Consider the following 16,515-nt stretch of genomic DNA (forward strand, 5'->3'; position numbering starts at 1 on the left):
CGCTTTTCTTTGCATGAAACATTAATTTATTTAAGATTTGGCAAATTATCCATCTGACGTATGAACGAGCCGACAGGCACAACAACCTGTTCTGTTCTAGGACGACTATAAAACAATGATGCTGTATTAATTGAGTTAAGATGGAGATTTAAATCGTGCAGCTGTTGATTGGAGATGCTCCTGGTTTACAGATGTCAAAACATTGTGTGAATCATTTAACACGCAGGTTTATGATTAAAGCTTTATGGGCAAAAACATGAGCATACGTTTGAAATTCATAAAAAAAAAACCTTTATTGACTTCTCACACTCTGCCACAGCTTCTGTCCGTAGTTTATAGAAGTGAACATCCGTATTCATCGCACAACTCGAGTGACTCAGCAAAATAAACTCTCAGGTCTGCCTGCAGTTTCACGAATGGTAACTACACTGTAAACATTACAGAAACACAGAAAGGGTAAGAATATACTATATTTACAAAACTGATTCAACAACACAAACCTGTATGAAAACTATAAGATATAACAACAGCACAGATCATCGTCACGCTGCGATGATGTTCCTCTGACGTCACGCTGAAGGTGTGAAGCTCAGATGCTGTTCTGATAAAGTTGAACTGCTGTGATCCAGGTTTATAAATCATATAAACGCACGTCAGTCCGTCAACTCATGTTTCAAATGTTTATTGCAGCAGCAGAACAATTAGATTTTGGTTCTTCACTTCCCGAGATTAGATAACTTTAATATAAAGGGGAGTGATGAGCAGATATTTATAATCCCCCTGTCGGAGCCTACAGGTGGATGCTGGGGTGGGGGTGGGTGGGGGGGAGGGGCTGAATCGACAGAGGCACTGACGAGCAGAGGGAGAGATGGGAAATAAGATGCAAAGGAATCAAGCTGGTAATATAATGCTATATTTTAAATACTCCATTCAATACTAAAGTGGCTGAATTTTAACTGTTCATAACAGTATTTGCGTTTCCCACCCTGAGAGTGACGTCAGAGGAAAATGGCCGTCGTACGACTACGTTCTATGGAAACACACAAAATTACAATTTTCCATTAAAGCAAACGTTATTTTACACAAGAGCACAGATTGGATTTCCAGTTGAGAGCGCCGACCCTTCACTAGTTTCACTGCTCTTGTTCTAGCACAAATGCATCCATAAAAAAAAAATCATAAATACAATTTTTTAGGAAAATACTTCATGCACATCCTGCTGGTGGTTCTAAAGAAGGGGGTGCAGCCTCATCATCACTCGTTGGATTAGACAACTCTCTGGTATTTCTGCTCTCACATGTCAACACATCCGATGAAGCCTTTTGTCTGTTTAGTGCTAAATATCGATTGTGATCGCAGCCGTTTTTTGGAATGTAGACAGATTGTTGTTGTGTCTGGGCAAACGTTTAGCTTCTCCTCCGGGTGAAGCACGGTTAAATAATATTCCCCTGAAGGAACAGTCGGACTCTGGACTGATTAAAAGGATAAAGATTGACCTGGCGCCTTCATTACCCACAATGCTACTCGACCAGTTGGAGAGTCAGAGTTTTGTTATGCAAGTGACTGATCGATCATATCTCGAAGTCTTCACATGCAACAGACTCACATCAGTGGAGGCCGTTTGTCTGACTTCACTCTGACGCCTCAACAGGCTTGTAAACACTCACTTTGATGCTTGTGTGCATTTAGAATTAAAATTTAATGCGTTTGTAGAAAAATAAATTCCACAGTGATCAGCTGCTGACTCACAGATGTTCTCATCCACCGCGTGGGAGACGGTGCTTGATAGTTCCCGAATAAAAACTAAAGAGAAGCAGCTGCTTTACTGCTCTTCATCAAAGGAAGGGGGCAGTTAACCAGACTCATGGTTTTCTAAAAATAAAGGATGCTATTTAAAAAAAACCATTCAGATAAAAGTAGTTTGTTTCACTCTTGTTGCTGACGTTCTGCTAATTGTCTGTAAATTGAGAAAAATGTGAGTTTTCTCGAGCCGAAGGTGTCGTCTTCAAATGTTCGGGTTTTGTCGTACGCTGTAAAACACAGATGCTGGATCCTCTGGGACACATTTTATAGTAGAAAATGAAGATGATTATCAAATAAGCTTGAGCGATAAATTGTTTCAGCCGTAAATTTAAAGTGTTTCCACACAGTATGTTTCAGTTTTACAAGAGAAAAACTTAAAGGATAATGACTTTGGGAAAGAAACTCCCCCACCTCCCTGTATGAGCAGCACACAGACACTTCCCTCTGCTTCTACAGGAACCAACCAGAACGGTTTCCCTGTGAACACGACTAAGAAACGGGCCTTTCTGTTCTTCATCCAGTCACAGACATGATTGTCACTACGACAGATTCGCACTCGGGTGGATTCTTCTCCTTCGTCTCTTCTGCCTTAAACAGCTTCACCATGTGATTCACAGTCAGCCTATGATGGCACGTTGAGGGAGAACAGACTGAAAACATGTGAGAGGGCATCAAGGTCCAAACTCAGTGCGCCGGGTTCACGTCCTGGTTCTGGTTGATATTGTTGTTCAGATTGTGGAGCGCTTGGTGACGCTGGTGGCGGTGCAGGTGAATGGCGGTCATCTCGGGCGCGTCGGTAGGTCGGAACGCGCTGGACACCTGGGGCATGAACTGGCGGAATATGCTGACGCTGCCGTGCCAGAAGGTCGGCTGAGGTAGTCGTCCGGCGAGGGCCCACGTGCGGGTGGTGGGGTCGAAGGCTTCCACCACATCGGACAACTCAAACGTGTTGTCGTAGCCACCGGACACAAACAGTTTACCGCCCAGGGCTGCAACGCTTCCTCCAACGTGGACCTGGGGGAAAAACGATATGAAAAATAAATTCACTTTTATTTAGTTTTTTTATTTGCTTTCATCAGTTTTGGTGTAAAAATATGAAACTAGACACTATTATCATGAGCATAAATCAGATGTTCTTGCTTTAGGAAAATAATCAGTATGTGAATGATTAAAAATGTGTCAAAACAAAAAACTGATGCTGAAAAATAACAAAAAGCTGGTTAAATATATAGATACGAGTAAAATAAAATAAGAAGTGGTAGAAAAAAAGATAAATAAACCAACTGGAGGTTAAAGGAAACATTTAAAACTTGTGCGCAATCTCAATATATTCAAATAGATTTAAAGTAAACAACCAAGCTGATATAATTGACCACATTCACTCATCCATCACTTGTGTTCATGTGCGTGTTCATCACCATCTTTGGAGATGTTGACGCGTCTGTTTATGGCGCAGAGAGATCACGACGGGATTGTTCATGAAGAACGAAAGCAGAAAAACACATGGTGTGAAATACAAACCTGGGTCATAGGACTTATCATGTCCCACTTGTTCTTCTGGGGATTATAAACATCCACCTCCGCTGAGTCATCCCTACAAATAGAGACACACCAAAGTCAAGCCACTGACAAAAACAACCCACGATTCAAATGCTAAATATTGAACTAGTCACATCTAATCAACAATAATCAAGTATATCCTCAGGTTTACTGCGTGTGAGGAAGTCTGTAATCTTGTATTGTAATAAATAAAAAAGCTCATATAACCCAAAGTATCGTGGTGCTGACATAACAGACTTTAGAATGTAAATAAGAAATCCAAAAAGACATTAAACATTAGTAAAACTACCAGAAGGAAAATGTAAACACAAGAAAAGGTCCAGCACTTCAAACCCTACTTAAGCAGTAAATGTATTAAATAGTTTTACCAACCAAATTTACCTCAAGGGCAAGTTTTAAGTACTCACTCTGCAAACAAACACCATGTTATAAAATGTTTTATTATAACAAGCGGGTACTTTCTGCATTTCTCTTAATTAATAACACAATATGAGCCACTCTTTATAAAACCATGAGGAAGGTTCCAGAGAAATTAGGGAACGATGTGAAACTGTAAAAAAATCTGTTTACATCTGACCTGACAAAGTAGATGAGGCCGTTGAGGGTCAGAGTTTTCGGTGTGAAGGACCACGGAGGCAGCTGACCACAGTTCACCATGGACCAGCGGTTGGTGTCTGAATCGTAGCTCTGGATGGCCATGGTGTCCTCTCCGGTCAGGCAGCCGATAGCATACAGGCGTCCGTTGCACGCGGTGGTGGAGCAGTTGTCCATGGGGTGCAGCATGGCGGGTAAGGCCTCCCAGCAGTCCACAGCGTGGTCGTAGCGCTCGGTGCTGTCCGACGCCACCACGTAGAGCTGACCCTTCACCACACAGGAGCTGTGGTACTCGCGGGCCTTCAGCATGGGCGACGCCTCGGTCCATTCGTTGACGCTGGACTTGTAGCGCCACACGCCATCGTAGAGGCGAGCGCCGTCGGAGCCGCCTGACAGACACAGGTATGAAGCCATTACAAGTGGCATGAAAAATATCTTTATTCGCTGTTATATGTACTATAAACAAAACTAAATCCAGAAAAAGGTTGTCTACCTTCACTGAGGTCCCTGTGTGCACTTTTTGAAATCAAATTTAATCATCGACAAAGTAAATCTAAAACCCTTTTCACAGGAAAACAAAATAACATCAAGAGGGGAATATGCTTTAAATAAAATCATGATGTTTTGGTGGAGTTAATACTTCAAGCTTATTTGTTGCCGTTAAAAGTCAGTGTAGCTTCTGATAGTTTCAAAAACAGAAACTCTGACATCTTAAATGTGCAAAATAAACTCTATCAAAAGGTGAAATCTGACTCAATCTGCCAGTAAACGTAACGTTATCATGTGTTATTTCTGTTGAGTCAGTGAGCTAACTGCTAATCGTATGGTTCATCATCAGTCTCCTTCCATCTCTGACTCAAGGTCTCAGATGATTTGTTTCGCGGGAAACACAAGCGAAAACGATGCTGATGATGATATTGATGACACCACTGCCGTCCTGGCAGCACATCATGTCCCGTCTTACTCACACACACACACACACACACACACACCAGCCAAAGAGCCGGAGGTTTATTTATAAGCCCTCATGCCTGACGACCAATTCATAATACGAAGGAACAGGAGTGGAAATGTACTGACTGACGCTTTCACAGAACAGAGTCTAACATACACAGCAACTGTAACCACTGTAACCACACTGTCTCTGGACTCCCCAAACAAAGTGTTATGTAGAAAAGTGTGTTAGAAAGATGTTTGAGTGTCATTGATCGTCTTACCTGTCACGTACATATCGTTTCCAAGAGCAGCTATACTGTAGCCCCCTCCGAGGTGGTCAGGGAATTCAGCCAGGTAGCGCCACTGTCCCGTCTGGGGGTTGTAACAGTCCACCGTGACCAGCTCATCACAGTCCTGGTCGCAGCCTCCCACCACTACCAGGATTTCTGCCAATCCCGTGGATGGCCGTGGCCGCATGCGGTGGCAGGGCCTGTCATGGCGGTCGTACTCGCAGGACTGGAAGCTGCGGGCTTCGTTCACCATGCGGAGGCAGGTGGGCGACAGGTAGACGAGCGGGTCGCTCTCCACGTGGGCCAACAGGAAGAACCTCCTGACGAACGGGAGTCGGACCTGCTGGAGGAGCTCGGGCCAGTAGTGTAGCCTCCGCTGGAGATCGACCTTCACCCAGCGCACTGCTATTTGATAAACTGTCTCCTCCTTGTCCACACCCAGCTCATTATCGGACATAAACTCAAGCAGGCGCTTCCAGGGTAATCGCTCAAAGTCCATCCCTTTCGCCAGCTCCATGATGTTTTTCAGGACAAAGCGGCGAGCACTGGTTGCCAGCTCTCTGCAGGCGAAAGCCTCCGCAAAGTCCTGGATCTCCAAGCAGTTGGAAATGTCCAGCCGCTGCTCCAGAAAAGCACAGCAGGCCTCTTTCACCGAGGGAAACTGAAACAGATCAGCCGTCTTCAGGAGGAGGTCCACGTTATCCTGAGTGACGGTGACCCGCCCCGTGTAGCAGAAGTCCACCAGCAGACCCAAGAGCTCGGCCGACACCTCGTGTAGAACCACTCGGTCCATAACGCTCTCCCTCAGCGTTCCTGTAAACATGGCCCGGAAGTAGGTGCTGGCGGCGGCCAACACTGTGCGGTGACAGTGGAACTCGCGGCCCTCGGCACAAAGAGTCACATCGAAAAACTTTCTCTCAGCTCTGAGTTCATGGATTCCCCGAAGGAGGTTGAAGGCGTGAGCCGTGTCGAAGAACGGCAGCGTGGACGGTTGCGTCTGCAGGACGGGCTTCTCCGGCTCTGCTCTCTCTGGTGGATCCATTTCTGGTGGTTGTGATCAGAACGTAGATTTCATCTATGAGACAGAGAAACACCAGAGACATGCATCAAAGTTCAAATCCACATGTTACAACTAACAATTCCTTTCATTATCGATTCATTTGCAGATTTTTTTCTTGATTAATAATTAGTTTGTTCGATAAAATATCAGAAAAATTGTTTCCTGAAGCCAAAACAGACTTCAAATCACTTGTTCTGACATTCAACATTAAAATTCTCACAACTGAGAAGCAAACATTCATGAATTGATTATTAGAACTGATAATTGATGGAAACTCAGTGGTCTATAATGCTAAATATAATGAGAAATATCTAAAATGTTATTTCATTCAAGAAAGTTTCACAGTTCAAAAACAAAAGATGTATTAGTTTTCACATCTGCCCCTTCAATCCCAGATAAAATGCTTGAAAGCAAATAAAAGCCAAGTCGCGATCACAGCAGAGACATTAAAGCCGACGTTTTACCAATGTTACAGGACATAGGTTCGAATAAACTGAAATTCAAATCAAAAGCTGCTCTCTCCCTACCTGACTTCCTCCAGGCACGTTTCACAAACACAATCCCAGAGTACAACAGACTAGAATATTCAACAGCGAAGCTCGGCCCGACTCTGGAGAGTTCGACCAGCTCCTTACTTGCGTATAAGAAAGAGAGCTCGCTTGTGCTCAGGGTCTATAAATACACCAGCAGTGTCCATTTCCAGAGGACGGGAGGGGAGGGGGGGGAGGGAGGAGAGCACCTAACATGCCGTGAGCTGACGCTGTGGAGAGAGTGTAGACCCCACCCCCCGTTTCTACTGGTATGTCTCTGTGGTCAGTCAGTGTGAGGAAGTCGTCATTGAGAGGAGCGAGAAGAATCCGGAGCAAAAACAGAGCTTCCTGTCCGAGGCTTCATCCACACGAACGCTAGTTTTCATTTGAAAATGCATCAGATACGTCTGGCGTCCACGTTACTCCAGAGTTTCAGAGAAGCCAGAAGTTTGGAAACGCTGTGGAGTGCTGACCCGGTTTTATTTTGAAAACTCCGAGGCTGCGTTTGAGTCTGGACGGGGCAGAAACAGAGATGTTTGGATACGATGATGTAAACAATCACAACAGCTTCCTAATCTGTTTGTGTCTTTTGAGTCACGATTCTTCAGTCTCCCATCACATGACCCCCTTTCGGAAGAGAACAACCAACATTAGCCTGTCAACTCACCAAACATACGATAGTTACAGCTTCCGAAATATGAGCTTGTTGCTGGTCCTCGTCTTAAACTACAGTATATTGGATTACAGATTATGAAATTAGTAAATTAAATCAGCAGAAAATTATTTCTCAACAGTTTTTTGATACAATAATCAAAACAGTAGAGTCACTAGAGAAGTCTGCTGCTAGTTGAAGCTTTGAAATTAATATATTTGGGTCATGAGCTGTTGCAGCCCTCGTCATAAATGTTGAAATCAACACTCGTACTACAGAATATTTTTATTTTATGAACCCTAATATGGATTCTTTTCTGTTTGCGTAAAAAAAACTGACCCTAAATTCTGTTTTTAGTTCTGATAGAGAGTTTATACGATACTGCAATCTTGCTATTTATAGCTTCATATAATTCGTTGCAGCTTACAGAGAGGTACAGTGGATTCAGACCTTGTGTTGTGGATTCAATTTCAGGTCTGCATTCCTGTAAAATCGCCAGGAGGAAAAAAAGCAAAAAACACTTGAACAGACTTTTAAAAAAAAAACCACCGGTTGACTTCACAGGGACTTGAATTTAACGGCCGATCCGAACCTCTTGTCAACATTTGGAGATGATCATTCCCTTCTCAAAATACACAGGTATCCCTTTACAGAGATTTGTTTAAGGGCTGTAATAAGGCCCCCGGTCCTCTGGCCAAAGGACTTAGCACACATTCCACACCAGGGTTCAACAATGCAGCGGTGCACACGGCTCTAAGGGATCAAACTGCCCCGTGAAGGACAGACAGGGCCTCACAACCCAGATCTGCACGGAAAAACACACATCTTCCTTACTCGTGTTTAAGCGATCGTCTTTATGTTAGAAGGGATAATGGCTTTTCCTTACATAGAAGTGATGAGCTTTCCTTTCACCCAGTCGTCTCAGTGATTTCTTACGACCCCTGTCCTGCGCACAAATGCTAAAAATGTTCTACCACGAAAGCGGCTCAGTCATTCAACAATAACATCTGGTCTTCGTCTTCCCCCCGCATTATCACAAACATAAAACATGAGGAGAGCTTCAAAGTGCGGCAGGCAGGAGTTTATTGAGCAACTTATGTTTACCAACCGGCTCCAGGAATAGCTAAAAGACATTTATACTCTGCAAAGGAACGAGGCAGAGGGAAGGTGAGAGGGAGGGACATGGCGGAGAGGTGGAAACAATCCCACAGCTATGAGTGAGGAGCACAGAGAGAGCAGTGTAACAGCCAGACATCTGCCCCACCCACCTGCACAGGCTCACCATATAGGTGGCAGGGTCTCTGAGCCCCCTTTCATCAGGTACCATAACAGTATACGTCTGTCTTCCCCTGGAGATGAACTCATGACCTGTGGCTATATTCTGGATAAAAACACTCATGGAGGAGGCAGGCTGTTCGTCACAAGTAGAGCCAGACCCGTTTTAGGGGCTGACGCAGACACCGGGAGTAAACGATTTCTGATACCGATACATCTGTCGATATATATCTTAAAAAATGTATTTGGCAACGCCAGTCCGTCCCTGCGTTTGTGTGTCAACCCGCACTCACCCACTAACTTAAGTTCACAACAACGGCAACGAAAGCTGATTCTCCAGTTCATGGTTCTGTGACTTGATTTGAGTTTAACCAAACTTTGAATAAACAGGTGGACAGACGTTTGTGCAGCTTCAGGGTTCTGCAGCGTCTTTCAGCCGGTGTTTACTTGCGGCTCAGTTACTGAAGGTCACTTGTACAGTTTCATGTGTAACATCCTGTCTCTAACTCGAGAGGAGGGTTGGTGGGTGTATATTTTGTTCTAATCCTTGAAAAGATTGATGAGAGGGTCGATGACTTCAGTCGGGAACCATGTTGCTAATGAAGATGCGGAAACTACTGCAAATAGACACTGAGAAGTATAAAGTGAGAAATGGCAACTTCCTACAGCCCAAGATGAGCTAAACATATTTTTACTATTGTCTGACCAACAGTTAAAAACCCAAAGATATTAAATTTCATTATCAGTTCATCTGCTGATTAGATGTTAAATCTTCACATTGTAAGGTGGACACGGCTGAGGTGCATCTGTCTGAGTTCTGCAAACAACTGTAAAAACTTTACCCTCAGATATCGGAGCACAAATACAAAGGCAACAGACTCAGATTACAAAAAAACAAAGCATCATCTTGTTTCATTTAAACGGAAGAAAAAAAGTTGGCTTGGTTTACTGGCTGCAGGGTCTGAGTCTGAATCACAGTTTGGCTTCCAACAGTCCCAACTATTCACTGACTGTACGTTAGGTATGTCTGGGAGCTGCTCTGTGCATTTGAACTGGTTAATCACCATCTCTCTACATGCTGGTGCAGTGTACAGTGTGTTCTCCATGTCTCTGTCTCAGTGCGACTGATGCCCCTTACTGGTGCAAGCTTGTAATTACAACAGTTCACAGACAGGCTTCACAGTGAAACAGCTCTACTGTGAACGACCTTCTTCAAACTTCACTTTCATAAAGGTTTGAAATGCGAACTTTTTCCTGCAATAACAAGGACGTCAAATCACGTGACTTCTTTAACGGAGCAGTACTCAGCACCTTGTACGCCAACTACCCCAGTAAGACAGCTGCTCACTCTGCCGTCGCTGCTGGGACCAGTGCAGACATCAGAGTGACACAAATCCCTGGTTCTCCACAGCTGAGCCCGGCCTGGCCATAAAAAGGCAACCGCGGACTCCACACACCACACACTCATCTCACCCCCCCACGAAAAGCAACAAGCCTCAGATAAGAGACATGAAGTCTGGAGAATGTCTGCACAACGGGGTCCGGACTTTCTCCTGAGTTTCACAAACGAAGGACGCAGCAGGTGTTTCTGGGTACAAACACTAAATCTCAATTCATTTATTACCATTCAAAGAAGCTCACAAGACGATTGACCGGTCACAACAAAACTTAATGAACACGTTTCATTGCATTTCCTCAACATTGTTGTTTTTAAATATGTGTTTGTTGTTTTCTACTGATTCTTTTCATTGGAAGGCAACGTCCCAGCGATTTGGTTCTGGAATCTTGTAAAGATCTCTGTTCCTTTGACGTTAGCATGGTTACGGTGAAAAGTTATAATCTTAATTTGCACAACAATGTCATCTGCTAGTTCCTGAAATTTCCAATTGGATAATTGGTTTTGAAATGATCTCAGCGGTAGAACATGAGCTGACGTGGCTGATGACTGTAACTTAATGAGTTTTAACAAAAGGTGCACCACAGGGCTCTATACTAGGTCCACTTTTTATTCACAATTTCTCCCGAGACAAACATGAACCTCCGAGGCCTCAAATATAAAAAACTGTTCAAACCATCCGGAGCCATGTTTGCTTCATGATAACATCCATATGTCAGATACACAGCTGGGCCCAAATCCAGATGTAGAGCCAGATGTTCACCATGACTTCTGAAGGTTATTATTATTATATGTAAAAACACTGTTTGCTAACTTCCAAGATGCTAACGAACTTTAGCCACACTTTATAACGCGTAAACAACATGTGAAGATAAAGCTGCGGGTTGTTGTTCCAAGTGTTAAATCATGTTAAAGATGATGAAGATGATGATGAAGACGCGTCAGGTTCGTGCGGAGCTCCGGATGTTTCCTGTCACCGCGGGGAGTCGGTGACAGGAGGAAGCAGCGACATTAGAAACTGACCTGAGTTTATCTGCGGCCGCTGAGGAGGTTTCCACCGCGAACCGAGAGGAGGCGAGCGACGGAAGGAGGAGAAATGAAAGTTTGAAGCGCGGCTGTGAGAGTCCGAGGCCTCATCTCCTGCTGCTTCCGGTCCGCCATGACACCCTGCGACACGCGCCGCCTTCACGGCCCGTCGGAAATATCAGCAGCAGCAGTGGACGATTCTATACAACAACAATAATGATCATAATAATAGTCGTATTATAAATGTTATCTATATTATAACTATACTACTACTGCTGCTGCTAATACTAATAATATTCATATCATTTATGATAACAATATTATTAATATTTCCAAGAGAAACAACAATGAGAAGGTGTATAAGAAGGATTAATATACTATACTCTACTACTAATACTAGTACAACTACTTCTAGTAATAATAATAAAAATAAAAATAATATTTCCATGATTACTATAAAACTACTACTACTTATAGGAATAATAATAATAATAATAACAGAAACAAGAAGAAGATGAAGACGAACAAGAACGATATACCATCATTACTATACTACTATTACTAGTACAACTACTTCTAGTAATAATAATACAAATAAAAATAATAATATTTCCACTATTACTATAAAACTACTACTACTACTTCTAGGAATAATAATAATAACAGAAACAAGAAGACAAAGATGAATAAGAACGATATACCATCATTACTACACTACTACTATTAGTTCTAGTAATAATAATAATAACAGAAATAAGAAGAAGAAGAAGACAAAGAAGAATGATACCATTATTACTCTAATTATCAGGGAACTTGTGACTTATACACCTCTTAATATCTTTAATATCATGTATTATATTATGTCTGACCCTCATGTTCCACAGATGATTGACCTGAGAGTCCGACGGCCTCGGCAGGAACACCTCAGATCAGATGTTTTATGTTTTGCGTTGGAGTGTCTCTGGTGTTCTGAACCTTGAGAGAAACTCTTGTTGACATAACTCACAGTGACCCAGACGACTGTTCTGTTCCCTCCCATTCGCTGCAGTACTGAAATAAATCTATTCTACCTGAAGTTTTTTGTCGAGCCACGTTGTAATAAACTCATAAATTCAAATAAGGACAGTGAGGGCCATTGTGAGGGAGCTGTCTTTTACAAGTGCAACCTGATTACAGTGCATGTGAAGCAATAATAGCAAACGGAAGTTACCATAACAACAAATTGCTCTGATCTAATGTTGTGGCTGTATCACACATCTGCATTAGAGGAGCTGGTCGGCTGGTTTTATTACCAGAGCCAGACTGTCAGCTATTATTTATTTACACAAAGAAAAGTTCTAAGTGTCATTGTTAAAAAATGTAATCGTTAAACCTCAGTCAAGTGAGATGAAATGTCAGCATCCCTGGTGGAGGACCCTCTACCTAATTTGGCAGCATTATACAATGTCAGAGTGACCCCTGTGTGGAAGACGTCTGTCAGCAGCTCCCATATCTCCGCTGCCTGTGGCCAGTGAAGTGAAGCCAGAGAGGGTTCAACAGCAGGTCACGCTTATTGTACAATCAAGGCCATCCTCTCTCTCTTGCCTCCCCATTATGCCTCTCTGAGGGATGAGCAGCGAAGGTACACAGACGTACATTTGTTCTCCACTGACTGAATCTTAAGCAGTTTATTGAATTAAACATTGCGAAAGCCTCGGTGGATATTACCTGTCAGTGTCCTGCTGGTTCACATGAGTGCAAAGGGACTGGGAATACCTGATGGATGAATTTATTATTTCACACAGGAATCATCTGAATTCAAAGCGCAAATTTTTACGTCGATAATCTGTGACGATTTATTTTTAGTGCAGGCGAAGATACAAACGTGGCTTTTTTTTATCAGAGCTCCAGCACAGAAGTTAATGTCATAACATTTGCAGTTTGGACGTCATTAAGTGATGGATCTTTGTGTTCCACGAAGCATTTTCATGGAAATTTCATGGTAATCCATCAAATACTACCTCTGCCACAAAAGTCAAAGGCCAGAAGATTGCCAAAGACATTATGATTGATCCTTTGGGCACCGTGGATGTTTGAGTCAAATTTCCCAGTAATCCATCAGACAGACGTGAGGACGATTCATTAAAAGAAAGACAATTATAGAAATCCATTGCAATCCATCTGATGGTTGTGTTTGACCAACCGACATCTTGTAAATCATTGTCATGTCTTTTGATTATGTTTCACAGGACGAGAAAAAAACAACATGAACCTTTAGTGAAGACTTTGAAATGGAAGTGATCATTTCAACCTCAACAAAACTAAAGAAAGGTTAAGAAATCATTTAACAAAGGGTGATTACACTGCTGTAACGGCAGCATCGAAGGTCTTGAATGATGTGGCGGCTGGTGCAGTAGATAAAAAGCAGCATTGTGTTGGCATTTCTATTAATACGTCTAATAATTTCAATATTGTTGATTTCTTATGAAAGAATTTGTAAGATTTGAGGATTAACAAAGGTGTACCACAGGGCTGTATACTAGGTCCACAGTTGTTGTGTTCTCCACTATGCTCCGTAGCTAGGTGCAAACTTTGTTATTAGCTGCTTGATTAGACTGAAACTAATCAATACATTTGTGATGAAGCCAAATCGTTGTATTGAAAGTCAATATGTGTGTGAATAAGACTGAAGTGAACTGCAGAGTCAAGTGATGATCATAAAAACCTTTCATACTAATTTCATCCTTTATATTACTCTAGCAACTTTGAAGGTTAAATAACTAAATTATTAATTTCACCAGGGATGTGAAAACCATGAACTTACTTATTTAAAACCCTCCAGTCTGAGCTGAGCCTCCCTCTCATATCTTCATCCCCATCTTTCATCCATTGTTATTATACTTCTTATCGTGTAAGGGTCTCAGCTTATTGGCTACAAACTCTTGAAAAGCCCTGGAAGAAATACGTCTACTCATCCAAGATTGTTCTCCCCCTGTGTGTGATCCATGTGGGCTGTTGTGCAGCAACTACACCCAAGTGAGAGACACACACAAGACACATTACAATGAAAAACGAGTGTTGACACACGTTCAGTCACTAGATGGAGACATTTTATAGTTTTTTATATTGTAGTCACGCGTCTGACGACCAGCAGCTTTCAAGACAAAAACAATATCTGCCTTTTTAATTCGCTGTGGAACAAAGATGCTCTCGGCACAATAAATGCCTCCAGGTATAATTACTTTTCTCTCTGTAAAATGAAAATTGAGATTTTCCTAATTGTGGTGTTTTGGTACCAACAAAGCTTTTTACACACAGCCTGCATCAGACCAGCTATGAGTGTAGACACTAAAGCAGCAGCTGATGACTTTCTGTATGTGCCAGCTGATATTATAAAGTTTCCATTCCACAGTTAACAAGTGGGTGGCTCCTGAGTCCTAACGTCTGACTCTACCCAGGTTACTACTCAGCAAATTGATATTAGTTTTCTCAGCATTTATTTGCATTAGCGACACAACAATGAGTAGATGCAAGTATTTATAAACAACTAATACTATCCAGTGTGTAGGTGTTAATTTAATAAAGTGTAAAGTTACCACTTAGTAAGTTATACTAAGTGGTAACTTACTAGATATATCTATATCTATATATATATATATATATATATATCTATATATAGATATATCTATATATATATATATCAATGGTTACTTACTAAACATATTTTAACTTGTAAACCGCCTGTCCATAAGGATCAGGTTCTGTTCTTAGATACAGAGAACATCCATTATTGTGAAGTTAATTAGGCTTCAGAAGAGCTTTATACATGTTTAATTATCATCTGAAATTCTATCACAAGAACATTTGTATGAAAATATAATGTGTCAGACTGTTTAATATTTCTTCAATTATATGGCTGAAATATTTTTTGTATTTTTTAACCTTTAATATAAACTTACACATTAGGACAAAAATATTTATGTAAGTATTTAAAGTGGAAGAAAATGATCAATTACCTCATGCACAACCAATCAATCAACCAATCAACCAATCAACCAATCAATCAATCAACCAATCAACTTATTTCCATGTCATTTCTCTCCCTGGTTAGAGGCTGTAAACGTTCTTCCATTGTGCAGTGCAGTATGAAACTGAGTGGACAGTAGTTACCAGTACAACATATACTATTTATTTCTTGTTGTTGTACTGTTTCATATTTAACGGCACAGCACAGTCACTGAGTAAATTATTAATATGACAGACTGCAGCTTTGAATATCAATACGTCTCACACAGCAAGTGAAAGAACCCACAACACAAAGGTTTGATCGATGGCAGTCGTTCAAGAGGAGAGAAGCGGGATGACACAACGAAACCAAGATGAGGATTCATTGATTGATTGATTTTTATTATTGCGTCGAGCACATTATGTGCCAAGTAACAGGACAGCGTTATATTAGAAAAATAAAAACTACCAAAGATAAGACAAGTATTGTAAATTAAATATAAAAATGAATATAAAGTGTATATAAGGCAATAAAGAAAATGTGATTCATTCTGAACCTCTCTTGATTCACACAACCTGTCCTCCTCAGGGATGTTTTTAAATCGACCGATGTGAAGACCAGATGAAAGATTCCTGTTCTCAGCTGAACAACTACAGACCCGTGTCTCCTCCATAAGTTTGCTGCAACATAATAACCAGACACAAGTTGAATTTGTGTTCTTGTAATTTCTTCTAACACGACGTCTTTTAACAATTCTCTGATGAAGAGGAGGAAGCTGTTGAATCGCCAGAAGCTCACATCCCCGGAGTCTGTTGTAGAAAACCGAGCTGTGATGTGCGTTTTGCTTGTTGTGCCTGGACACAGTTATATAACCTGTGATTATTGTGCTGTGTTAAAATATTAAAGGTCGCGGCGTGTTTGGGTTAATTGAATTCGAAAAATCTATCGCCTCTCCATGATGTGACATCTGTGAAGAGCCTGATAATAACACACTCTGGGCTTGTTGTATATGTAGGTGTATTATTTGTGGACTCAGGCGTCGGGGGATGAAAACATTGGGCAACCGCATAAAATATTGAACAAACTCATCTTTATTGTTCTTCTTTCCTTAATTGTATCAGGGGCAGTGTGCTGCTGAGGCCTGGTCAGCAAACCCTCTCCTGGATAAATAAAGGGTCATAAACTTAATTTATTTTATTACTTTTTACTTGGAGTATTATCTATAATCATAAAATACAGTGTGGGTTTCTGCACTCAGCATGCAGTAGTAGTTAAACTGGTTGGTAGCTGGGACCCCAACATCCATTTATGTATCCACCATAGTGTAAGTAACCACAACTATTAATTCATTTGAAATAAATTAACTTTCTAAATTACTTTCCACGGGCTTTGTTAAGGCAAGAGCCAT

The 16,515-nt window shown here is 41.7% G+C and overlaps 1 protein-coding gene across 2 annotated transcripts; it reads right to left on the reverse strand.

Annotated features, from left to right (window-relative positions):
• Positions 1–274: 274 nt before the first annotated feature.
• On the reverse strand, positions 275–11,276 carry klhl21 (kelch-like family member 21). 2 transcript variants are annotated; one of them, XM_035158307.2, is made up of 5 exons: positions 11,120–11,276; positions 5,175–6,258; positions 3,941–4,346; positions 3,325–3,397; positions 275–2,817 (listed from the first exon to the last, which is right to left on the reverse strand). In XM_035158307.2, the coding sequence occupies exons 2-5, from the start codon at positions 6,223–6,225 to the stop codon at positions 2,488–2,490; spliced, it is 1,860 nt and encodes a 619-aa protein (XP_035014198.1). In that variant the 5' UTR covers positions 6,226–6,258; positions 11,120–11,276; the 3' UTR covers positions 275–2,487. The 2 variants fall into 2 exon arrangements, with proteins under 2 accessions (XP_035014198.1, XP_035014197.1); XM_035158306.2 differs by lacking the exon at positions 11,120–11,276 and adding an exon at positions 6,771–6,912.
• Positions 11,277–16,515: the final 5,239 nt, after the last annotated feature.

The sequence above is a fragment of the Hippoglossus stenolepis genome, chromosome 6 (genome assembly GCF_022539355.2).
Source record: "Hippoglossus stenolepis isolate QCI-W04-F060 chromosome 6, HSTE1.2, whole genome shotgun sequence".
NCBI lineage: Eukaryota > Metazoa > Chordata > Actinopteri > Pleuronectiformes > Pleuronectidae > Hippoglossus > Hippoglossus stenolepis.